The sequence below is a fragment of the Cnephaeus nilssonii genome, assembly GCF_951640355.1.
Source record: "Cnephaeus nilssonii genome assembly, chromosome: 5".
In the NCBI taxonomy this organism is placed as follows: Eukaryota; Metazoa; Chordata; class Mammalia; order Chiroptera; family Vespertilionidae; genus Cnephaeus; species Cnephaeus nilssonii.
Window position 1 is genome coordinate 103,725,522 of NC_137076.1, and position 25,319 is coordinate 103,750,840.

At 54.2% G+C, this 25,319-nt stretch overlaps 1 protein-coding gene across 1 annotated transcript in view; it reads right to left on the reverse strand.

Annotated features, from left to right (window-relative positions):
- STK10 (serine/threonine kinase 10) overlaps positions 1–25,319 on the reverse strand; it is an 83,360-nt gene that overhangs the window by 7,181 nt on the left and 50,860 nt on the right. The window contains exons 7-17 of the mRNA XM_079771009.1: positions 25,153–25,234; positions 22,287–22,421; positions 19,957–20,496; positions 17,600–17,730; positions 13,989–14,112; positions 13,356–13,535; positions 9,431–9,523; positions 6,265–6,394; positions 4,219–4,343; positions 3,088–3,276; positions 2,435–2,560 (exon numbers count right to left, since the gene is read on the reverse strand). Coding sequence (XP_079627135.1) covers positions 2,435–2,560; positions 3,088–3,276; positions 4,219–4,343; positions 6,265–6,394; positions 9,431–9,523; positions 13,356–13,535; positions 13,989–14,112; positions 17,600–17,730; positions 19,957–20,496; positions 22,287–22,421; positions 25,153–25,234 — 1,855 coding nt within the window. The remainder of the gene's footprint in view (positions 1–2,434; positions 2,561–3,087; positions 3,277–4,218; positions 4,344–6,264; positions 6,395–9,430; positions 9,524–13,355; positions 13,536–13,988; positions 14,113–17,599; positions 17,731–19,956; positions 20,497–22,286; positions 22,422–25,152; positions 25,235–25,319) is intronic.

Below are 25,319 nucleotides of genomic sequence, written 5' to 3' on the forward strand. Positions count from 1 at the left end.
ATATTCGTTTCAGGTGTACAATATAGTGATTAGACATTCATAACTTATGAAGTGATCATTCCATAAGTATTGCACCCACCTGATACCATAGTTATTAGACTATGACTGATTAATTTTCTGTGCTGTACTTTAAATCGCTGTGACTATTTTTATAACTGCTAATTTGCACTTTTTAATCCCTTCACCTTTTTCACTCATCCCCTCTTGTCTTGCAGCCATCAGTTCTCTGTATCTATGAGTTTGTTTCTTGTTCATTTCTTTTGATTTTTTGGATTCCACATATAAGTGAAATCATATGGTATTGTCTTTCTCTGACTTATTTCACTTAGCATAATATTCTTAGGTCCAACCATGTTGTCACAAATGGTAAGATTTCATTCTTCATTATGGCTGAGTCATATTCCATTATATAAGTGTACTACATCTTCTTTATCCATTCATCTGGTGATGGACACTTAGATTGCTTCTATTCTTAGCTATTGTAAGTAATGCTGCAATGAACATGGGGATGCATATATCTTCAAATTGGCGTTTTGGGATTCTTTGGCTAAATACCCAGAAGTGCAATTGCTGGTCATATGGTCATTCAATTTTTAATATTTTTAGGAGCTTCCATACTGTTTTCCACCAACAGTGCACGAGGGTTTCCTTTTCTCCACATCCTCGCCACAACTTATTGTCTATTGATTTATTGGTGATAGCCATTCTTACAGGTGTGATGTGGTATCTCATTGTGGTTTTGATTTGCATTTCCCTGCTGATTAGTGATGGTGGCCATGTATTCATATGTCTGGTGGCCATCTGTATGTCCTCTGGAGGGAGATGTTTATTCAGGTCCTCTGCCCGTTTTTTAATTGGGTTGTTGCTTTTTTTGGTGTTCAGCAGCCCTCCGCCACACTCAGATGCACTCCCTGCTGGTTTTCACAGCCAGATATTATGCCGACTCCTCTTCCCAGCACTGAAGCCTGGGCTGGGAGCCCATTATGGAGCTAGAACCCCTCTCTCCTCAGGGGGACCTCTGTAGCTGAGACATCCCTTCTGATTCTTAACTGCCAAACCATGGGTGTGGGACCTGCCTGCTCCATGTCTCTACCCATGCTACAGTCTCGATGTGGCTTCTTTATATCCTAGTTTTAGGACTTCTGTTCAGCCTCTCCTCAGGTGGTTTTCCATCATAGTTCTAGAATTCAGTTGTAATTTTGATGTGGTCATGGAAGGAGGTGAGCACAACATTTAAGAAGTCTCCCTAGAGGGGATTTTTATTTTGAAGTTTCAAGCTCAAGGGTTCTAGGAGTTTAGAAATTGGTTTAGTTGGGAATCATACGCACAGCAGCATTGAGTACTGTGACCTATTGGGATCCGGGCTTCCAGCATTCTCTATAGGTTTTCCAAGTTAGTCCTCACGGTAACCCCATGAGGCAGGGATGGGAAAAGAGACGCAGGTGGGTGGCTTGGCTAAACTTCACATAGAAGCAAAGGGCAAAGCCCCAACCCGGCAGCCTCAGTGCCTATAATGTTTCTCCATGCCTCCTTGGCTCTCCAGAAATTGCCAGATGGAGCCAATAGCCTGGGCAATGTCCTGAGGTCACAGAGGTTTGGATTGGCCCATCCCTCTCTCTAACAATGCCTCCTTCCAACACACGGGACTCCAAGTACCAGCTCCTGGGGTGGGGTAAACTCAGGAGCCGGGGGTGGGGGGTGTCAGGGATCTCCCTAGGGAAAGGGGCCACCAAAGGGCTTGGCAGGACCAGGACACCTGGTGCTGTTCTTAGTGGGAGAGCTCTGAGCTTCTCCCCATAAGGATGATGACAAGCTGGAGGGTTTTGTAGATGTTCTTGGTCAGGCTGAGGAAGTCCCTCTGATTCCTAGTTTGCTGCGTGTATTTATCATGAACAGGTGTTGGCGTTTGTCAAATGCTTTTCCTGCATCTGATCGTGTGAATTTTCGTTTTTAGGCTGTTGGTGTCAAGGATTACATGAATTGATTTTCAGATGTTGAACCAGCCTGGTGTATAATTCTGGGATTCAGTTTGCTAATATTTTGTTGAGGATTTGTGCATCTGTGTTCATGAGAGATACCGGTCTATCGTTTTCCTTTCTTGTCTGTATCTGGTTTTGGTATTAAGGTAATTAGGACACCCTTTCCCAAAACACAGTGATGACTGAGAAATCCAGCAGCATGCCCACTGTGAGGCCCTGGGCAAGGCACTTTCAGCTCGTTTCAAAGCTTACTCCAATCCTGCAAAATAGGACTTATCACCCACGCCCGTTTTATGGATGTGGGAACTATGGCTTGGGAAGGTGAAGTGATTTGGCCACACATGTAGCACCCTGGGTCATCAGATGAGAAGCCTTCCCTCTTAGCAGAGTCTTTGTCCCTGAGCTGACTGCCTTGGGGGAGTCTGAGTCAGTGGGGGGCAGCGGAAGGTCGGTACCTGCAGCTGCTGCAGCTCACTCATGTTACTCTCGCACTGTGCCGCCATGTCCCGCATCTGGTTCTCGTGTTTTTGCTGCTGCTGCAGCCGCTCTGCCTTCTGCCTCTTCTCCTCTTGCTGGGAAAACTGCAACAGAGAGAGGGTGGGTGCCTCAGAGATCTCAGGCTGGGCTGGGGGCCCACCTCGGGCCATTCCAGGGAGGCCCTGTCAGAGGGACTAGTACCCCACACCACTCAGGCTGTGCCCCCTCCTGTCTTAAGCTCTCCCTCTGAGCTGAGACCCAGCCCCTGCCCTCGAGGCTGGTGGGGACAGGACACTGCCGTGACGTGTGCTAGGACAGCGTGTGTACACGCAGGAGCCACAGGAGCGACTCCCAGTCTCTGAGCCACACCGGTGACATGCGAGTGGGGTCGTGGTGGATGAGAAGAAGGGGTTTAGCAGCAGAGGAAGCTGCGGACAGAAGCACTGCAGTGTGAGGGAACAGGAGCAAGTCTTGCCAAGCTTCCTCTGTCTACCAGAGGGGTCACGGGGCGGTTATGAGGCTTCCGAGCTGTATGACTTGCACACCTCTTTCCAGGACCCTCTGCTGCACCTTCTGTTTTATGTTCCCCAACCCTGTAAGGTAACCCTGCCTGTGCTACACCGGGGCCTACCTGCTTGATCTTCTCGCGCTGCTCGGCGGCGCTGCCCGCCCCACTGATGTGCAGGCTCTTCTTGTACATGGCCATGCGCGTCTTGCCCTCGCTCCTCTGGATCTTGGGCAGCCGCGCCTTCTCCTGCTGCTGCCGCACCTTCAGCTGCTCCACCATGCGCTGGTTGTAGCGCTGCATCTGCTCCCGCTCCTGGAGGGGGACAGGCAGGGGGGCCGGGGTCAGCTGCGCTCCGGGCACGGGGTGTCATCAGGAGCCCAGGGCCCACCGGGCCCAGAATGCTCAGCAGAGCAAAGCTGTACCATTTTATATCTGCTGCTAAGTAACATTTTCTGTTCTCACTTTAAAAATGGTTAATAACGTGGGTTCTTCTAAATGCCCTGCCATCTAATCAATGCTAGCTTGCCGTCAAAGCTCGTACCTCAAAGCAAAACATACACTGAAACAGATGGTTTATCATTTTGATGGCAGGTGTCAATTCTTATTTTTAAAAGTCTTGATAAATTCCTTCACCTAACACGTATTTGTATTTCAAAACTTGGTATCAGTGTCACCTCCTGCAAGAAGCCTCCCTGACTTCTAGCCAGATTGAACACCCCTATTCGGAGCCGCCACAGTGGGTTAGGAATTACCCACGCCAGCTGTGCAGCCAGACCTGTTATCTGTGTGTGTCCCCACTAAGGGGACTAAACCGAGACAGACGATGACCCAGGCGTAGAGGGTGCACTGGCCACACAGAGCTGGGTCTCACCGGGGCTGGGGAGGTTAGGGAAGGCTTCCTGGCAGAGGACATGTTTAAGCTGATACCTGAAAGTTTTCTGAAGGATCCGTGGGAAGAGACAAAGGAAAAAAGGCGGGACAAAAGGAGAGAGGAAAGAGAAAAGGGCATGAAAAGGACATGGGGTGTCAAGAGTCAGCGAGGGAGCTGCCTGGACCAGCGCTGCCCTGCATGGTCTCCCCCATTTCTGGCCCCTTGAGCCAAGGCACGACCTCTCCCAGAACCTCCCCAGGCCTCCCCGTGGCCAGCCTCACTCCTCCTGAGAGCAGATGGTACCTGAGTGGTGCCCATCACGGTGCGGGCTCACCCTCTGCCAGGTCTCCTGGCGGCAGTCCCCGGCCCACCCGGAGCCTCACCTTCTCGTGCTTGCGCACCAGCTCGTGCCGCTGGAGGAAGTACTGGTCCTTGAGCTGCTGCTTGACCAGCTGGTGCCTCTCCTGCAGGTGATGCTCCTCCATGTCCCACAGGGCCGCCTCCCGGTCTGCGGGGGACACGCTGCCTGGTGAGCTGCTGAGGGCAGAGCCCCACCGTGCCCTGCCCTCCCCTCCCCTCCCCACAGCCCAGCTGAAGACTGTGCCACCTCATTAGACTACGTGGGAGAGTTGATGGGCCAACTCCTGGAAACTTCCTTAATACCTACGGGGTGAGAGCTCGCTACAGCAAGATGTGTTCGGAGTCAGGAGCCTGAGAAACCGAGACGTGGGCTGAAACCCAGCTCCATCACGGGGATTTAGTACAGGTAAAAAGACTGGACGAAACCGGTTTGGCTCAGTGGATAGAGCGTCAGCCTGCGGACTGAAAGGTCCCAGGTTCGATTTCGGTCAAGGGCATGTACCTTGGTTGCGGGCACATCCCCAGTGGGAGGTGTGCAGGAGGCAGCTGATCGATGTTTCTCTCTCATCGATGTTTCTAGCTCTCTATCCCTCTCCCTTCCTCTCTATAAAAAAATCAATAAATAAGTATTTTTTAAAAAGACTGCCCCAGGCCTCAGCTTCCCCCTCTGCCAAATGGGCACAACCATACCACAGAGGGAGAATTGTCTTTGGGAGACATTTATGTTCCATCTGCACAGCACCTCTGCTCTCCTAACAGGCAAACAGAAAACCCTTGGAGGACGGCCTCCATGGGAAAATGGGTGAGACCTCCCTGTCCATTATATGCATGACGAGGGCAATAACATGGCATTTTATCCCTGAAGTCTGTTCATCAACACTGTGCTCAGCCACAGGGCGGGGAGCTGGTGTCAAACAGAGCACTTCGTGTGGCGCTCAGCCCACGGCAAATGGACGTCCGCTCACTGCCCTCCTGTCATGGGAAACCAATCTGCACGGGCACATGGGAACAGTCCAGCCCGCTGTCCCACAGGTAACACGGTTCTCATGCCCATCACGGGGCAAACAAAGGAAGTGGGGCTTCCGGAGACACCCGCGGCTCTCAGAATGTCGGAACATCAAGGACCATCTTTCTGGTCCACACCAAGTGCCGAGCCCTCAGAGCCCCGGCTGTGGCACCCGCTGCAAATGAGCCAGAGATGGCACTGTGCGCGCTTCTTCACAAAAGCCCACAGGCTCCAAACGTACTTTTATCCCCCAGTTGTTTAAATTAGTTCACATAACAGATTTCTAGCCGTTTAGAGCTCACTTGCTTTGCATACCCCACAGAACTGCACCCAGCCTCTGCTCACGGAAAGAAAAGGTAAGACCCATGGTTCTGAAAGAGCCCTGTTGCCCTTCAGAGCTCCCTACACCAGACGCCCCCTCTGAGCTGAGTGCATCAGCCAGCACACGCACTGTCCCGGACCCCTCTTCCCAAGGTGTCCTCCTGCCCCCTCCCTCTGTCTGGGACCCACACAGTTGTCCCTGGAAGGTCTCGTGCTACGAGGGATTTGTCAGCATGCAAACCTGTCAAAACGCCAGCGCACAGCAGTAAAGAGCTGGCTTCCAGGTGAGATCTGCATTCAAGGCCAACCCTACCCCTCATGAGCTGCACCCTCGGCCAAAGAACAGTCACTCGCTCAGCCCATTTCCTCATCTATGAAACGGGAGCAAGTGGGCCTGCCTGTGTGCCTTGTAGGGGGTAAGGGGAGGATTCAGCGAGAGTAAGGTATGAAAATGGGCTGGCTGGCCTGGGAGGTTCTCAGTGCTGTCCGCGCCCCCTGCCACCCCAGGCACCCAGCTCACTTAGTTTCCACCCATCTACATCACCCCCTTGTTTTCCCCTTGACCTCTGGAACCCTTCAAGTAGTGCTGATGATAACTGGTATCTCTGCCTCGCGCCTGACTTCAGTGGGGGTTTTCCTCACGCTTCACCATGATGTTAGTTTTGGGATGGAGAAGACCCAAGGCTGGATGTCCACTGACAGATTCCGGGCCACCCTGGCCCCTCCCGCTCCCTGCACCCACCTCGAAGGAGCTCCTGCTTCCGAGTGAGGCACTCGCGCTCCTTGTCACAGATCTCCCGCCTGTTGTCGGCCGTGATCTTCTTCATCGCCAGCTCCAGGTCCTCCTTCTGCTTGGCTAGGAAGTCCCGGTCCTGTGGGCGTGGGGCGGACAGACCTCCGTTCAGCGGCTTTGGTGCCTCAACTTTTATTCTTATTACAGGAGAAATGTCAGCGTGACCCCAGAGAAAACTTAGGGAATGTGCAGCAGGGAAATTAGACTTAGAAGCAGGGCAACCAATGGTGATGTGTGGGCTTTGTATGGACCCTGGTTCAAACAACAAGTAAGAAAAGGGGCGTTTGAGACAACTGGGAATGTGAATACTGACTTGACTGCAAAGGATGTTAAGCAACTTTTGTGAAATATTTAAATTTGGGGGGTGTTTATGGTATTGTGGTTATTTTTTTTAGAGATACACGAGATTTATATTCGTAGCAGCATTATTCACAATAGCCATGGATGGAAACATCTCTAGTGTCCTTAGACAGATGAATGGATAAAATGTGGACTATTATTCAGTTTTAGAAAGGAAGGAAATTCTGACACATGCTACCACATAAATGAATCTTGAGGACACTGTGTTAAGTGAAACAAGCCAGTCACAAAAGAACAAATACTGTATCATTCCACTTAGATGAGGTTAAATTTGTAGAGAGAGAAGGTAGAGTGGTGGGTGCCCAGGCTGGGGAGGCGGGATGGGAAGTTAGTGTTTCACGGGTACAGAGTTTCAGTTTTGTAAGATGAGAGAGTTCTGCAGAGGATGGTGCTGGTTGCACAACAGTGTGAATGTGCTTAATGCCAATGAACTCTACACTTGAAAAGAGTTAAGATGGCAACTATACATTATGTCTATTGTACCAGAGTTTTTAAAAAAATTTTAATGAAAAAATGCTCAAAGTCACTAATCATCTGAGAGATGCAAATCAAAACAACAATGAGGTACCATCTCACACCTGTCAGAATGGCTATCATCAACAAACGACAAGTGCTGGCGGGGATGCTGGCAGGAAGAAAAAGGAACCCTCATGCACTGCTGGTGGGAATGCAGACTGGTGCAGCCACTATGGAGAACAGTATGGAGTTTCCTCAAAAAACTGAAAATGGAACTCTCATTTGACCCAGTAATCCCACTTCTAGGAATATATCCCAAGGAATCAGAAACACCAATCAGAAAGGATATATGCACCCTGTGTTCATAGCAGCACAATTTACAATAGCTAAGATTTGGAAACAGCCTAAGTGCCCATTAGCAGACAAGTGGATTAAAAAAACTGTGATACATCTACACAATGGAATACTACACTGCTGTAAAAAAAGAAGGAACTCTTACCATTTGCAACAGCATGGATGGACCTGGAGAGCATTAAGCTAAGCGAAATAAGCCAGTGGGAGAAAGATAAATATCACATGATCTCACTCATTTGTGGAATATAATGAACAACATAAACTGATGAACAAAAATAGATCCAGAGACAAGAAGCATCAAACAGACCATCCAACCTCAGAGGGAAGACAGGAGGGGAGGGGGCAAGAGATCAACCAAAGGACTTGTATGCATGCATAAGAGCATACCCCATGGACACAGACAGTAGGGGGGTGAGGGCATGTGCTGGGGGGTGGGAGTGGCCGGGGAGAGATCAATGCGGGAAAAAGGAGACATAAGTAATACTTTAAACGATAAAGAATTTTTTTAAATTTCATTTTAACACACACAAAAAAATTTTAGAAGACCTATGTTATTCTTTCAAATGAGTTTTAGTGGCTGGAAATACTTTATGGTAAGGCTATACCCTAACTTATTTGCCCAATATATAGCAGGCTGTTTCCAGGTTTCTCTACTTTAGCTAGGGCTGCTCTTCACACTGGTAGCTAAATGTGAGCCTCTGACGATTAATCCTCAGGATGAGTCTCTGGAAGCAGAAAATCCAGGCCAGATATGTGCACATTTTCAAGGCTCTTGATACAATGGCCAGATTGTCCTCCCAAAGAAAGGGCCAATCTGCTGTCCCTTTGTGGACAGGCCTCTCTCACCCTCCCCAGCCCTGCATTTCTTCTCATCATGGCGTCAGGGGCCCAGCTGTGGGAAAGTGAGGGTGTCCTGGAGAGAACATGAAGTCTGGAGTCGGACTGAGTTTGGGGCCTCGGCCCCCACTGTTAACTCTTCAGTGTCACCTCTAATTCCTTTTCTGCAAAGGGAGGATGAAGCTAAACCGGACCATGTACAAAGCCTTTGTCAATGTTGACTAAGTTTTCTCTGCATTTGGGGGCAGAGGAGACAGGATGTAGAAAGAAAATGAGAGCATGACCGACAGGCTGGTGAGGCTGGGGCCGAGGGATGGAGTCAAGGGGGAGAGGCTGGCAGGGGGCGGCCAGACCTGCAGGGCCTCGTAAGCACATGGTCTTACAGACAAAGGCTGAGCCACTGAAGGTTCCCAAGGCACAGGGCTGTGGGGGGAGGGTGACACGATCACACTTGCTGGTGACAAAGCTGCAGAGGGACAGAGAGGAAGCAGGGACACTGGCTGGGAGGAGGCTGTAGCAGTTCAGGCAAAAGGTGACAATGGCTAGGGCGTCGCAGAGATGTGGACAAGTTGATGGTTCCAGACAGAGTTTGGAGATTGAAAAAAGAAAACCATGTTTCAGGAGGTGATGAGGGACTGGAGGAAAAGGAGGTGCCAGGAGTTACAGGTTTCTGGCCTGACAACCAGGTGCAGGATGGTACGCTCTCAAAAGATGAGAATAGGACCAGGTCCGGGAGATCGTGGGTTTGATGTCTTTGAGACTCCAAGATGCCAAGTGGACAGAAGGATGTACTGGGTTGATCAAGGAGCTATGACATACAAACAACCCTACAACAAGGCAGGAGGCACTTAAGGCTTTGGGAGAGATGGATGTGAAGGGCTGGGGTATCAAGAGATGGGAGAACTCGTGTCCAGCAATTAAGGAAGACTGCAGGGGAGAGGTGATAACAGGGATGGCAATAGGATGGGCTGCATATAGGTATTCAGAATAATAGAGGGTATTTGAGGGGTAGGGTATAGGCATAACAGAGAGGACCTGGTCACCGTCCAGAGTCTCAACTTGGGACTCCCGAGCCCCTCCACTCCCTGAGTGAGGGGCAAGGACTCACGAGATGCTGCTTTTTCTGCGCATGCTCCTCCATCTTCTGCTTCATGCTCTCCTTCCGCTGCTGCCTGGGGAGCTTCTCCACCTCGTTCTTGACCTGCAGAGAGTGGCGGGTCAGGGTACCGCCTCACACTCCCTAACCTGGGCCAGGGACACCGAAGAGTAGGCTCAGCCTTCTAGGCACTGCCCACCCCCTCCTGCAAGCCACTCACATTCCTGACTGCTGACTCAGTTTCCAGACTCCCTCGGGGTCGACAGGTGCTGTTTTTGCTGCTTGGTATTCATCCCCCTTCTGATGAGGGCACCTCAGATTCCGTGAGGGCAGCGTTTCTCAACCCTTTTCCCTTTTAGACATCTTGTTCCTAAACACCCACCCCCCAAAATACGAACCCCACAGATATACTGTCCACCTCTTAAACCATTATAATACTGAAGCTGTTTTTAACTCCCTTGGTAGTGGTATCACCCCAGCAGAGTGCATGCTTTAGGTACCCCCTCCTCAGTCTCTCAGGTGCAGGTGGCGCTGACACCCCATCCCATCTGGCTCTAGGCTGGGTATACGATCTAAGCTGTCAGTCAGCATGGTGCAGAGTGAACATGTGGCCCTCTCTGGGCCAGTGAGAGATTCAAGATGTTTGCTGGAACCATCAGAGGAAAGCTGCTTGCTCTCTGGCCTCTGGGACTGCTAAGCTGGGAGGATGGAGGCCAAGGTAGGCCTGGATGGGGTCTGCCTGAAAAAATTAACCCCAGGAAACAATGCCAACTATATGCTGTCTCTAAGAAACCGGCATTAAACATATAGGCAGATTCAATTAAAAGGACGGGGAAAAGATTCTACTGAAACACCAATCAACAGAAAGCAGGACTGGCTATCAGACAAAGTAGACTTCAGAACATGGAGTATTATCAGCAATAAAGAGGGACATTACATAAAAAGGACAGGTCAGTTCACTAAGCAGTAACAAAATTTTAAGTAACAAAAGAGACAATTTTAAGTAACAAAAGAACTTCAAAAACAAAAAGGGCCAAACTGAAGGAGAAATAGATAAATCCCCAATTATAGTTGGGAGACATTACACTCCTTCCTCAGTAGCCATCAGAACAGATGGATGGAAAATGAGTAAGGCTGTAGAAGGCCTGAACAGCACTGTCAATCAGCTGGACCTACTGGACATTTATGGAGCACTCCACCCAGCAGCAACAGACTATACATCCTTCTCAAATGCACATGGAATATTCATTGACATAGACCACACCCTGGGCCATAAAACAAATCTGAGTACATTTTTAAAAACTGAAATTTTAAAAAATATTTAATCACTAGAGGCCTGGTGCACAAAATTTGTGCAGGGGAAGGGGGCCCTCAGCCCGGCCTGCACCCTCTCCAATCCGGAACCCCTCGGGGGATGTTCAACTGCTTCTCGCAATCTGGGACCACTGGCTCCTAACCGCTCGCCTGCCTGCCTGCCTGCCTGATCGCCCCTAACCACCTCTGCCTGCCTGCCTGATCACCCCTAACTGCTCCCCTACCAGCCTGATCGCCCCTAACTGCTCCCCTGCTGGCCTGATCAACCCTAACCACCTCTTCATCACCCCGCAACCAGGACCCAGGATTCCCTCCTCCAGCTGATCGCAGGCACCCGAGACCCAAGCTTCCCTCCCTCTGGCTGGCCACAGGCACCCAGGACCCGGGCTGGCTTCGCCCGGGCCGGCCACAGCCGCAGGGGACCATGGCTGGGCGGCTTTGCATGGGCCACAGCCTCTGGCACCCGGGACCGCGGGGCAGGCGGCTTGTCCCTCTCCTGGGCCGCAGGCGCAGCCTCTGGCACCCGGGACCGCGGAGCAGGCGGCTTGTCCCTCTCCTGGGCCGCAGCCTGACTGGTCCCCATCCCTCTCTCGTGAGCTCATTTGTGCCTGGCTGGTCCCCATTCCTCTCTCCCCAGTGTTAAGTGTCTGAGCCTTTACAGAGTGATGGTGTGATGACCATTTGCATATTAGCCCTTTATTATATAGGATAATGGAATTAAACTAGAAATAATTAATAGAAAGATAGGAAAATCCAAAAACATTTCAAAATTAAACTTTGAAGCAAACCTTTAAATAACCCACAGATCAAAGAGGAAGTTACATAGGAATTAAGATATTAATCAAATTGAATAAAAAAAGATGCAACATATCAAAATTTGTGGAACGAGGTTAAGGCAGTGCTTAAAGGGACATATAGCATTACATGCTGACATTAGAAAAGAATAGTCTCAAACCAATGATCTAAGCTTCAACATTAAGAAACTATAAAAAGAAGAGCAATTTAAACCCAAACCAGATATAAAAGCAGAAATCTGTAACAGTGCAAACAGAAAATCAATGAAACTAAAAGCTGGTTCTTGGAAAAGGTCAATAAAACAAATAAACCTTTAGCCAGATGGACAGAAAGAGAAGAGGGAGGAGGAGAAGGAGGAAGAAGAGACTAGGTCACAAATTATCAGCAAGGGGATGAAAGAGAGAACATCACTACAGATCCTACAGCTATTAAAAGGATACTAAGGAATACTATGAATAGCTTTATGCCAATAAATTTAACCACTTAGATGAAATAGACAAATTCCTTGAAAGAAGCTATCAAAGCTTTCACTAAAGCCAAGCCTGTGCCCCCAGCACTGGAGCTGAGGACATGCTTAGCCTCAGCTTCTCCCTCCACCCCCCACGTTCCAGGGTAAGGAGACTAAGGTACTCGCCTCGGGCACAGAAGGGAACGCCAAAACACTCAGTAAGCAAGGTAAGTAACATTTTACAAACAACATCCATGACAAAAAAACCATGAACAACATCCATGACAAAAAACCATGTCAAAATTTTAAGTGCAGACAAGATCTAGCCCTACACTCGTAGGACTCAGCCTCACTGCCTCACCTTAATCCTGGTCCTGTCCAATCCTGTTTTTAGTTTAAATAGTCGATATTCTGTTCATTATGAATGTGTTGCTTGAATTTTTATTTTAAACCATTGCATTAGAATATTATGCCTTGATTACCGAGTTTTTTTGGCACCCTCTTAGCTGTTGTGCCTGCGGTGAGTGCCTCACTGGTGTTACCCCAGCCCAGCCCTGCTCCCACAGGCCCCTTGGCAACACCAGATGCCATGCCCATCCCAGTGAAGTCTGGGAGCTGGGCTCTGAGGCCCCCCGCACCGTAGACCTCCCCTAGAGGCTGTCCACTGCACCCATCTGGAGATTGGGAATGGCCTGGACTGGTGTGCCCACCCCAGTGGCTTCCACCTCCTGTCTCCCTCCCCCCTCCTGAGAGTCTAGGAAAGCACAAGTGTCCCAGGCTCCCGGTGTCTGGCTTACCCAGGGGAGTGGGGGGGTGGGCTGTTCTTTGGGACCCCGGGGCAGGCTGAAAGCCTCCTCCCTCCCCTTGTCTCAGGACCATCTCCCTCTTGGCCACCTCCCCCTTCCAGTTGGGTGGGGGGAAAGGGAGAAGGTTGCATGGGTCCAAACTCAGGAACTGCTATTCTGGGAGGAAAGAGCATCGGGCATGGAGGACACGTGTGTTTGCCCACCCAGCACCCACTCCCCCGTCTGGTGACAGCATCTCAAATTCCCTGGGCCCACCATCCTTCCTTCTCCCCTGCTCTCTTTCAGCTGGGAGTTGGGAAGCTGGAGGTGCATAGGAAACTGCCCGAGACCACAAGGCGAGGGCCTGCCTGGGAGCCGAGTCCACACACAGGAGAGCAGAGCCCGGTGACACAGGAGTGGCTTCTCGTGGTGCAGCCGGAGCATGTCGATCCAGACATCCCTGGATGGGAGCTTTGAGGAAAACGAGCTCCCCCAAATTCCCTGTTGCTGAGGTGAGGCTGAGCTAAGGTTTCGATTGCTTGTAACTGAGAGGGTCCTCGTATGCCTAGACAACCGGCCTCTGCCCAACACTCACCTCCTTCTTCATCAGTTTGAGCTGCTCCTGGAACTTGGTGTAGTCCCGCTCCTGCTCCAGGCGGATCCGCTTGGCCTCCTCCCGGCGGCGCACGGCGTGGTCTTGCTCCATCTTCTCTACTTGCTGCTTTTGCTGACGCTCCAGGTTCTCCAGCTCCGTGTCAAAGAACTTCTTCTTGGCCTGCAAGGAGCAGAAGAATTCAGCCAAGTCACTTTACAAGTCACTGGGAGGAGGACGGGGAGCCGGATGGGAAGAGCCCAGAACTTGTCCTCGGGCCTGGGCTTAAGTCCCAGCTCCATCACCTCTTCACCGTGTGCGCTGAGACAAGTCACCTCACCTCTCTGAGTCTCTATTTCCTCATGTGCAAAAGGGAGGACAGACCATCCACCTTGCAGGTTTTGGATGGTGCTCAGCACCGATTGTTTCCCTCTGGAGATGCTCCGGTGTGACCCAGAAGCACTGTGGCCTGCATGTAATGCTATTACCCAAGTTAAAGCCTCGTGAGATAGGAAACCAGGAACTGCACAGCTGTGAGTTGCTCTCTGCTGCGCAATCGCCCCCCCTCCGCAGCGTCTGCTCAAAGAAAAACGGAGGCAGGAAGCCCTATCGGGGCCCATCTTTCCCCGCACTCACGTTGACTTCTTGTTCAAAGCGTTTGTGCATCTGCTCCAGCTGCAGCTCGTGCTTCCTGCTCAGCTGGTTCTGGTTCCGATGCTCTTCCTTCTGGAGCAGCCGGAGCTCTCGGAGTTCCTGGCGCCTGAGGGTGGGAAGATGTGACACCTCGGTCAGAAAGTGGCCTCCGAGACCCCATAACTCAGCGAGGGGCACCGGAGGCCGGAGCGTGGAGCAGCATCGCACTGGGGCGGAGGCAGGGTTAGAACTCAGGCTCCATTTGACATTCATGGGCGGGCACAACATTCACAATCTTAATGTGTAAAGAGTACTTACAAATCAGTAACACAGGAACATCCTAAAGTCAAAAAGTGACACCGAACATGGACAGACATGAAACAAAAGACAAGAAATTTTTAAGTAACGGATATAGATAGGAAGTGTAAATTAAAAAGGAATACCATTCTGATTAAACAGGTTAGATTATAGGGGAAATTGGTGCTTTTGTAACCTGCTGACGTATAAATTGGTACAACATTCCTGGAGGACAATTTGGCCATAAGTTTATGCCCTTTGGGATAACAGTTTCACTTGTGGATAATATTCTAAAGCAGCATTCACAGATGCACCATAAAATTGAACAAGGATATCAGTAACAGTCCATCAGTATAGGTCTAATTAAATGGAAACGTATCCATCGGATGTAATTAAAAATCAGGTTTTAGAAGATGATGACGTGGAAAAACATCTATTAAAAATGCAACAATTCTTTATGACAGATATGGGATGGTCTCTCCGTTGACAGGTGGATCTATTAGGCAACCCTACCATCTGGGTGGGGGAGAGAGAGCGTCTGTGTGTGCACAGGTGTGTGTGTGTGTTTACTCTCCGATCTAAACACTGTTTCTGGAAGAATTAGGGCAAAAAACAGTAACACCAGGAGGGGACTGGGTGCCTGGCAGAAAAGTGAACGAGGGAGCCTTTTCACTGTTGATCCTCTTTTTCTTTTTTGAGTTTTGAACCATATCTTATTTCCTATTTGCAATGGATACCTTAATTTGTAACCTGTATATTGCCAATGTATATATTCACAGAAAACACTGGCAGGATAAACCCCAAAATGTTTGCTGTGGCTCTTTCTGAGCAAGTCCATTGAAAACTGGTAGGTGTCGTTTATATCATCAGAAAAGAAGAAGAAATTAAAATGACGGGGAAGAGCTTGGGCCTGCGACTGAATGGGGCTCTCCGGCAGCTGTGTCCTGTTCTCGCCCAGGGTCTGCAGGCTGCTCCCCGGGGTCCCCACCGTGCTGCCTTCCTCGCAGCTCGGAGAGGGTAGAGCTGCTCAGGGAGCCCGCCAACAGCTGCAGGAGGAGAGGCCACATCTGGGGCCAGAGGGACCGTGTTTGAATCTCAGCTCTGCCGACTCTGCAGCTGGACACCCTCAGGCTCACTCAGTCTCGGCAGGCGGCTGTAAAATGGGGCAGATAGTCTACCTCTCAGGTTCTTGGAGGGTTAACTGAGGGGAACACCTGTACTGCCTGCCTGGCACACAGCAAACACTTCCTAAGTGGTAACTTCTGGAATGACAATGAGGAAGCAGAGCCAAAGGCATCCTGGTCTCTGGGAAAAGCAGAGGCACTTTGTACAGCCCCGTAAAGGAGCTGCCCGCTGAGCCTCTGCCCTCTGGGAAGGGAGAAGGCGGGAGGCAGCTTGGAGAGTGTTAGCGAAGAAATGGAAACCTTGCCTCAAGAGAACAGGCTTCCAGAACAACCGACCAAAAGACAAAGGGATCAACAGGCAGCTTCTACTTAGCTCCTGCCCCGCCCTCTCACAGGGAAGGGGGCAGACGGGCAGGTGGCGTGGGAAGGAAATAACCAGCACCCGCAGTTTTCGGGGAAAACAGAAAGAACTCGGGCCTCGAAGCCTCATTCTGGGAGAGAGTGAGTCAGTCCCAGGGTTCTGACGCCTGCCTGACCCGGTTCCCCTGGAAACGCTAGGGCCCAGGTGTGACGAGGGCTGTGGCCAGCTGGGGATGACCAGCGCCTTCACCCCTGGGCCGGGCGGCCTGGCCGGGCTTGCAGGATGCTCAGACCTCAGGACCACAGGCAAACAGGAAAGCCTTGTTGCCCGTGAGCACCGCTCCTCCGCCGCGGCCAAGCCTCCCCTTCCGAGCCTGAGCGGCACACAGCTCCTCTGCTCAGGGGGCCACACGGCATCGCTTCTAGATGGGGGTGGTGAGTCTGCAATTTCAACCCCAGAAACCTACAGTTCCCGGAGGGGAGACGGAAAGCCAGCCCCTGAGGTCTGAAGCCGGAGGAGTGCAAGTCACCTCCCAGGGACCATTCTAACAGGTGGTGGCATCCCGACAGCAACCGGTCCCTCCCACTGGCCCAGCCCACACAGATGACACCAAAGTGTGTGTGCGCGTGTCCACAGAAACGCCCCAGTGAAGTCTGCCCACCCACCCCCCCCTCCTGTCTCCTGCTTCCTACAAGGGACAAGGGACTCCAGGCAGCCCAAACTGCTCGGGTGTGGCTTTGGGCTGTTTGTGCTTTTAAAAAATATGAATGTGTTTGATGGTCTAGAAATGTTCTCTAAATCTAAAGTGAATTTACCTACAAAGGCCTGGCCCCAAGAGGGCTCCAGGACCTGCCTGCTAGGCCCCTGCTCAGCAGCCAGCGGAAGCCTACAGAGTCCTCCTCCGACAGGCCTGGCCGCAGCCTCAGCTCGGCCCCTCCCGCCTGGGTGCCCGGGGTCAGTGACTGACCTGCCCAGAAGCAGCCTCCTCATTTACAAAACGGTGAGAACGGGGTCTCCCGGAGGAAGGCTGTTCAGGGCCGGAGCACCTCAGAAGTGCCAAGTGGCTCCCAGCAGACAGCTCTGCCGCACACCCTCCTCCCCACACCAGTTCCATGGGTTTTGCTCCAAAACGTATGTGAAGTCTGACCACCTCTTCCGGGCCGCTGTCCTGAGGGGGTCTCCTCTACAGCCCAGCCTCACCGCCCAGCCAGAGCCACCTTCCAAAGGGGCATTAGACCTGTCACTCTCCAGCTGTTTCACTCCAGCTGGGGTCACAGCCACACCCTCCCACCCTGACCCGCAGGCCCCGAGGACTCCGGGGACTACACCCCAGCCCTGTCCTCTCAGCTCCCAAGCAAGCCGAGCGGTCAGTCCTCGGGCTGCTGGTGGCCAGCTCCTCTCACCCTTCAGGATCTGTTCAGGGGGTTCCCTCGGAGCAGCCTCCCCCAACCCAGGCGGCTCACTATCCTCACCCGTTACTTCCTTCACGTGAACCACAACTGGGAATTACCTTGTGTGTTGGGTGTTGGCCAACAGCCTCAACTATATGGATCTCCATGTCCCCCAACCTGGTGGGTGGGTGGATACGTGGATGGGTGGACGGATGATGGATGGATGAATGGATAGGAGGGTGGATGGGTGGAATAGATAGACGGGTGAGTGAATGGGTGGGCTGGGGAGTGCAAGATCTCAAGCAACAGCAGTTTCCTTTCGTCTCGTTGATCCTGGACTTCATGCGGCAGACAGCTCTCTCACCAAAAGACCCACCCCAGGCCCACCCCTCCGCCCCACCCCACCCAGTTCGCTCCGGCAGCGTTCCTTCCCAAGCTTGCCTGAGAAATCTCATCTCCTCATCCTTCTTCTCGTCTTCGCTGATGATCTTGGAGGTGGTGATGCTCACCTCCACGCCGTCCACCACAAACTTGCGTGTCCTCTTGAGGGTTTTGTTGTGCAGCCTGGAGTCCTGGCGGGGGAATCATTAGGCAAAGCTCAGCCTTTCAGCTAAGAGTCCATGGGACGCGGTGTGGCTGCACGCCCAGGGAGGACGCGGCTGCCCACGGCCCCTTTGCTTCAAGCTTCTCAACCCAGGGGGGTGTGTCTGAACGTATTACCCCCCTTCCCCTCCCTGATCTTGGCCTTCAGACACTGCCCCATGCCGTCCCCACCTAGCGGCCAGCACTCTCCCCGACACAGGACGTTTCTAATCCTCTACCACCTACTGGCTCTATGACCCTGGGCAGGTCCCTTGTCCCTTCAGCCTCAGCTTCCTCGTCTCGTCGGAGGAGAAAAACAGTGCTTGCCTCCCAGGGCGGTTCAGTGAGAAAATGCGGGGGCAGCACACAGCACAGCGCCCGGCTCTTGGCAACTGGGCAACACTCGGTGTTTGTTTCTGACACATTATCGCAGGCCACACTGTGTTCACCACCAAAATCCCAAGAGCCCGGAAAACCAAGTTCATAGTGATTTGGCAGCCACGCCCGATCTGACCTGCACTCCACTGGCCCACACCCGTCTGGAGGCACCAACTATTCATAGTCTTTATCTCTTCCTGTGAATCACCGGCATTTCACAGGCAGGCAGAGCACCGCCCAGAGCCCAGACTCCGGGAGCTGTTCGGTGCCCTGGGCGAGCTCTCCCCGAGTCCCGTGAGGACCTGCGCCTGCCCTGGAGTCCGAAAGGCAGCCCCCTCTAACCTCTCAGCGGGCTTCTGCCCCCTCCTGGGGCAGCCCAGCCCTGCCTTTCCAACCTGCCCTGGGCCTCCCCGCCCAGAGGGGGAGTGGAGGGCCGGGTGGTTCCCCTCGGTCCGTCCCGGTGCCCATGGGCTCTGGCCATGATCACACTGAACAGCCACCCCCTCCTCTCCCCAGTGTCCAGCCCACGTGGCCTAGGACTCCATTCCTGATGGCCACAGGGCCGCCCGTCTGAGGCAAGGCAGCCGGGTGCTGGCGCAGCCGTGGACTCTCATCAGAGCAGCCGTGTCCCTGACTCGCTGCCATCAGCCGGCGGGAAGGGGCGGCCCCTCTGGGGGATGGCTCTTTTCACTCTCCCAGTCCCTGTAAGAGGAGAGACAGGCCCCCGTCCCAGGACGGGCCCGAGGCAGTTACCCGTCAGGCTGCCGCCGGCCATTGTCCTGCGGCCTCAGCCCTGCGCAGGGCCCGTGTGCCAGTGGCGGCTCCAGGCCCTTCCGATCAGCAAGTGCTTTTCCCGTCCTCCTGTGTGTTTTTCCCCAAGTGAACAACGAAAGGAACAACCAGAAAGACACGGTAACTTCCCGAACCTCGGCCTCGGTGGGGAGTGGGGCCCTCAGTGTGGCCCGGCAGGTAAGTGACCCGCGGTGACGGTGACGGCGAGAGCACCCCGAGCTGTCAGAGCAGCCGCCCTCCGGCCTCCGGAGGACAAGGACGAGGCCACAGCCCCAACTGGGAAGGCAGAATGGCACGCGGGGCTCAGAGCCCAGAGTGCGGGGACTCCCCAGCTCCCCAGCGCCCACCGAAGCCTCCGTTTGCTCATCTGTACATTGATGACGGGCCTCCTTCACTGTATTGTGGTTTTTAAAAGCACTTTGCAGGGCCAGGCCCTCAGGCACAGAGGTCCCGTCCTTCACAGCGTTCCTCCCAGAGAGGCCACAGAGCTGGGGGCAGCCTCGAGCCCACTCCCTCTCACTGACTCCACCGCCACCAGAGGGACCCATGACGGACCCACAAGTGAGAGAACTCCCACTTGTAGAATCCTCTCCCAAGTTTCACCAGGGCCTCTAACCAAACCCAATTTAAATGGAAAACCAAAGTGAAATGTAAGCCCAAACGAACTGTTTGCCATGACTAAACCCCAGATAAACTTGGATATTCTGAAGATTAAACTGAGTCGAACTAAAAGCCCCATTCCAGGGAGAGAGACAAACATCGACGACGAGAGAGAATCATCGCTCGGCTGCCTCCTGCACACCCCACACTGAGGATCGAGCCCGCAACCCAGGCACGTGCCCTGCCCGGAATCGAACTGTGAAATCCTGGTTCATAGGTTGACGCTCAACCACTGAGCCACACCAGCCAGGCAATAAAAATATATTTTTAAAAAAAGAGAGCAATCCTTGTGAGCTTAGAACCGAAAGGCAGCCACCAACTCCTTTCAGACACCCAAACTGAGCCGAACACCCTGCTCCCAGCCTGTGCGCAACACGGGGCGTTACCTTGATGGACAGAGAGCCCGTCTCTCTGTTCAGGGACAGGTCAGCGGACAGGGAGGTGCCGTAGTCCATGCTCTCAGAGGTGGACAGGCTGCCATAGTCCGAGTCCCTCTTGGAAGGAGAGGCCGGGGCGGGGAGCTCCAGGCTGCCGTTGGCCAGCTTCTCGCTGCCCAAGGTCTCCAGAGCGCTGCTGACGGGACGGCTCTGGCTCGTCTTCCGGGGCCGGTTGGCTGTCGGACTGAGGTCCCCAGGCTGGTCGGCCAGCTGCTGCTCCTCAGACACCTGAATTCTGGCGCCCATCGACACTGGCCGGGACTTGCGCAGAGGCACAGGCACCGGGAGGCCATTCTCATTCCCGGCGGCCACATCCGGGGGCCTGGTGGTTTGGGGGGAACTGTCCCCCGAGGGCAGGCTGGGCCCATTCTCCCTGTCCGGAGGCTGGCTGGGGGGCACCGGAGTGACAGATGGTTCCTTGAGAGGCTTGCTGGCATCGAGGCTCACCTGACTCACGTCAGAGGAGTTGGGAGTGTGGTTCGCCAGAGGCTGGGGGGAAAGAAAAGAGAGTCAAGGCCATGCCACTGCATGGACAAGGCCACAGCCAGAAACACGGTGGGGCTGGGAAGTCAGGCGCCGACAGGGTGGCGTGGGCCAAGGCCAAGGAGACAGAGTAGGTATCGCTTTCCAGCAAGCCACAGTCCTCACCACTCCCTACTGCCTAACCAGCAACCAAATCACTACTTGTTTTGAGGAATAGGAATCTCCTGGTTGTCTCTGATCTTAGCTTAGTTTAATGCCTGTTATTCTTCCTAGGAGTGCAGGCAACTGTGGCCAGCGGCTACTCGGCTCCCGCCAACGTGACAATGTGGGGAAATGGGGCCGCTATGGCCAGACCCTCCAAGTGTTTCAGGACAAGCCAGAATCTGGACTTTTACATGACACCTCCTGATTTTTAGATGGCAACTCATTAAAGGCTTTTTTTCAATTGCATAAAATCCAAAATAAACTGACCCTAGACTAGATTCCACCTACCAGCCACTAACTTTTTTTTTTTTTTCCTTTTGATTTCAGAGAGAGGAAGGGAGAGGGAGAGAGTGATAGAAACATCCATGAGAATCATAGATTGGCTGCCTCTTGCACACTCCCAACTGGGGATCAAGCCCCCAACCCAGGCATGTGCCCTGACTGGGAATCAAACCTGTGACCTCTTGGTTCCTGGGCTGACGCTCAACCACTGAGCTACACTGGCCGGGCCAGCCACTAAAGTTTTGTTTCATTTCTAGAACTTTGGGGGGTGGAAAGTATTGGAGATTTTGCTATTCAGAAGCAGAACACTCATTTATCTAGATAAAACCTAAATGTTCAGCCTAATGAGTCAAGTGAGCACCACGTAGCCACCGTCCAGGCCAGGGGTGGATCCGTGCCCCAACCCAGAGACACCCCCCCGCCCGCCCGGGTCCACCTCCCCTGACATAATCACTGTCCCGACTTCAGTCTCTAAGTGCCGTCGGTCGGTTGGCCTGTTTTTAAACTTGATATTGATGCACTCACGATTCCCTTGGGCCCTGACAACCGCTGTTTTGACCTTGGATATGGAAGCTTCCAGAAGCAACTCTGACCCAACTTCTTCAACACCCAGAGCAAAGGCTCGGAAGCTCAGATCTGATCCTGTCATCCCACACCAAGGCCCAGCCCCTGCCTCACGAGTCCGAGGCGCCGTCTGGACCGGGAAGCGAACGTCCCTCCCAGAGAGGCCCTCCCCAGCCGACGAGACCAGCAGTCCACAGGCATGCGTCACTGGCTCACGTGGTTTTAACGTTTTTTTTCAATTAGCTTTCCTTTCCATTTAAATCCAGCCAAATGCTGAAGCTGCAGGTGGGTTACCAACGTGCCCAGACACGGGTCCCCTGGGCACTCGGGGAAGCCGGGCTGGGCCTGGGTGACCGGAGCCCTTCGGCCTGTCGGGCCTGTCGGGCCTGTCGCCTCTGATCGCCTGCAGCCTGTACCCGATTCCTCCCACAGGCACTCGAGACAGGCTCGTCGTGTGTGCGAGCCACGACGGGGGAAAGGCTGGGAAGCAAAGAGCCAGCCACCAGCTTCTACAGATTGGGACCACGTGAAAATGCAGATTCCCAGTCTTCCCTGAAAACGTACGGGATCCGGCCAGCACGCCCTGGCCCCGTGCCAGCTCAGGTAACCTGTGGCATGGGAGCCTGCGACCTCCAAGCTGGGGAGACACAGAAAGGAACCCTTCCTGCTCCCCTGGGCGCCCCCTCACAGGAGCCCAGGCCTGCGGGGGCCTGTCCCTCCCCAGCACCCACTCTTCCGGGCCTTACAGAGGTGGCATCCACAGCGTCCTCCTCTTCCCCCTCATCCCGGCCGTCTTCAATCTCCTCCATCACCTCGGCCTTGGCCTCGGCCACCAGCTCCCGCAGAGCCTTATTACTGGTGACACCGCTGACGAAGGGATGCTGAGGGGAGAAGGCACGGGATTAGAGACACCTTGGCGGGGGGGGTGGGGGGGAGAGGGCAGGCAAAGGCTGGGCTGGCATGACCTGGGTACGGGAGACCCAGAGGAAGCTCGGAAAGTCCTGTGTGTGACGGAAAGAGGCAAATCCGACTCGGCCCATCACCAGCTGTGACACTGAGCGTGTCACTCACCCCCTCTGGGCTGCAGGCACCTCACCTCTGAGGCAGAGACGATGATGCCAAACCCACCGGGAGGTCATGACGATTAAAAAGATAACGCCTGCAGAGGTGCGGGGCCGAAACAGGAGCTGAAGCAATGCGTGGGGCGGTCTGTCTGCACATTGCTTATTTTCTTTTAAAAAGAGGGGCTAGGGCCCTAACCGGTTTGGCTCAGTGGATAGAGCGTCGGCCTGCAGACTGAAGGGTCCCAGGTTCGATTCCGGTCAAGGGCATGTACCTTGGTTGCGGGCACATCCCCAGTGGGGGGTGTGCAGGAGGCAGCTGATCGATGTTTCTCTCTCATCGATGTTTCTAACTCTCTATCCCTCTCCCTTTCTCTCTATAAAAAAATCAATAAAATATATATTTTTTAAAAAAAGAACAATCTATATCTTTTATAAAATAAATAAATAAATAAAAAGAGGGGCTAGGTTCACAAATCGCCAATATTTCCCATATTATTCATATACATAAGACCTGGAGTAACCACCGCCCCAGAGAGAACACGCCCATCACCTGGAAAAGGTCCCTGTGCCCCCCGGCAGTCAACACCAGACCCCCTGCCCAGCTCAGGGGCGCCCTGCCCGCCCACTCTTTAGCGTCACGTGAACAGCATCCGACAGAACGCCATCCCCTGTGGCGGAAACGCGGGTTCCCCTCCTTGTCGCGGGTACTGGCGAACTGTCCCTTTCGTAGCCTGTGCGGTGTTTTTACTGCGTGAATGTCAGCTCGTTCGTGCAGGCGTCCCGCTGCGGGTGGGCGTGGGCGTTGCTTCCTGTCTGGGGTGCCTGTGAGTAAAGCTGCCGAGCACACGCTGGCACATGTCTGCGGGGGGCGTGTGTGTTTGCAAAAGCGTGAGCAGCGTGTGCCTTCTCCCCGAGGCGCTCGCGGAAATGCCACGTCTCACGGGCCGTGCAAAACACCAGAGCTGTTGGGCCTCAGCAGCCGTTCAATCCCGAGGCGGGCGGGCGGGCGGGCACCACCAGCTCCGCAGGGGGTGCTGGGAAGCCACGGGACAGACTACCTCTGAGTCTCCACGGCAGGTGACCTCCGCACCTGCTCTGCCCCTGGGCGTCCTCACCCGGGGGCAGGGAACGTGCCCACCCTCCCTCGCTCGGGCACAGGCAGCGAGCCGACGGCGGCCTAAGCTCCGACGGTGTCTCGTTTATCTCAAGGATCGCTCATTTCTCCCGCAGCCCTTTCCGTCTCCCGCTGAGTCCCTCTGGCAGGACCCTTTCCCGCTGTGGCACGGAAATTCCCGGCTCGGGTCCGGGCTCCGCGTCTGCCCGGCGGGGCTGGAGGACAGCTGGCCCTTCCCGGAGGCATGTCCCGGAGGCCCGAGGTGCGGGCCAGGGGGTGCCGCTCACAGGACACGACTGGCCACCAGCGGCCGGGAGCGCCTGTGCTGGAGTGACACAGGCCCGCCCACCCCCTGTGGCCGGACCGCCCGCCTCCTCCCGGCACTGCCCCCCCTGACCCACGGGACCAGGAAGGAGGCCCCTGGGTCCCCAGGCATCGCTTCAGACACCCCACAGGGACCCACGGGGACAGCAGACCCTCCCACAGACAGGCCCCAGTGTCCCACCTGGTCTCTCCGTTTTGTTAGTAATTCTACTCAACACGGCAAACATTCACGAGCCTAGTGCCTCATTGTGAGGCCACACTCTTTCTAGAACCTTCTCCCTTAACCCTCACAGCCACCTGGCAAAGGGGACATTGCTGCAATCCCCAGCTCAGAGCAAGAACCAAGTCAGAGAGGGCAGGCCACTCGCCCCGGGAGGCACAGCAGGAAGGGATGTGAACCAGGACTTCCCCCTCCGCTGCACACACTCTCACGGCGCTGCCCACCCAGACGCGTGCGCTGGACCTCAGCGTGTCCGTGTGACCGACAGCCTGAGCCTGGGGTCGCCCTCGTGCCTTCTCTCCGCCTCCCTCTGCTGTGACAGGTCGCGGTGGTGAGCACGCCGCCCTGAGTCCTGCGCGGCCTCTTACGAACCATCGGATCCCGGGTGGACACCCCCCTCCAATCTCATCTCCAATCCCCCGCGCTCACCCGGCCCCTCGCCAGGCCTCCTGGCTCTTCCCGGCTCGTGCCACGCGTGCTCACCCCCCGACCTTGGCCTCCGGCTGGCCTGGCCCTCGCCGCGTCTGGTGCTGCTCACACAGAAAGCCCTGTGTCCTCCCTTCACAGGAGCCACCCCCGGGCCGCCTCCGCCTGTGCTGTTTCCCCAGAGCCTTCTCCCCGCCAAGTGCACATCTCTGCTCATCTGCCCGGCGCCCCCACAGGACACCAGGTCCGTGAGGACCGGGCTGGGGGCCCCCTTCCCGGAAGCCCTCCCCGCACGGGAGCCGGCGTTTAGGGGGCGCCCAGGAACGTGGGGTGACGAGTGAGTGGCGTGCACGCTGCCACCTGGGCTGGTGAGGAAGACATCGGCTTCCAGGTCATGGCCGGTCTCTGCCGTCGCCTCCAAAGGAAGGCCAGGCAGCAGGGCACCCCCCGGGAAGAGGCCTCACCTCCAGGAGCTGCGCAGCGCTGGGCCGGGTCTCGGGGTTCTTGTCCAGCGCCGTCTTCAGGAAGTCTCGGAACTCCGCGGACCTGGGGGCAGGGGCAGCAGTAAGCTCAGAGCGACTCCCCGTGTCAGACTCACTCCCGGGGTCCTGCGCTTCCCCAACACGCCCGT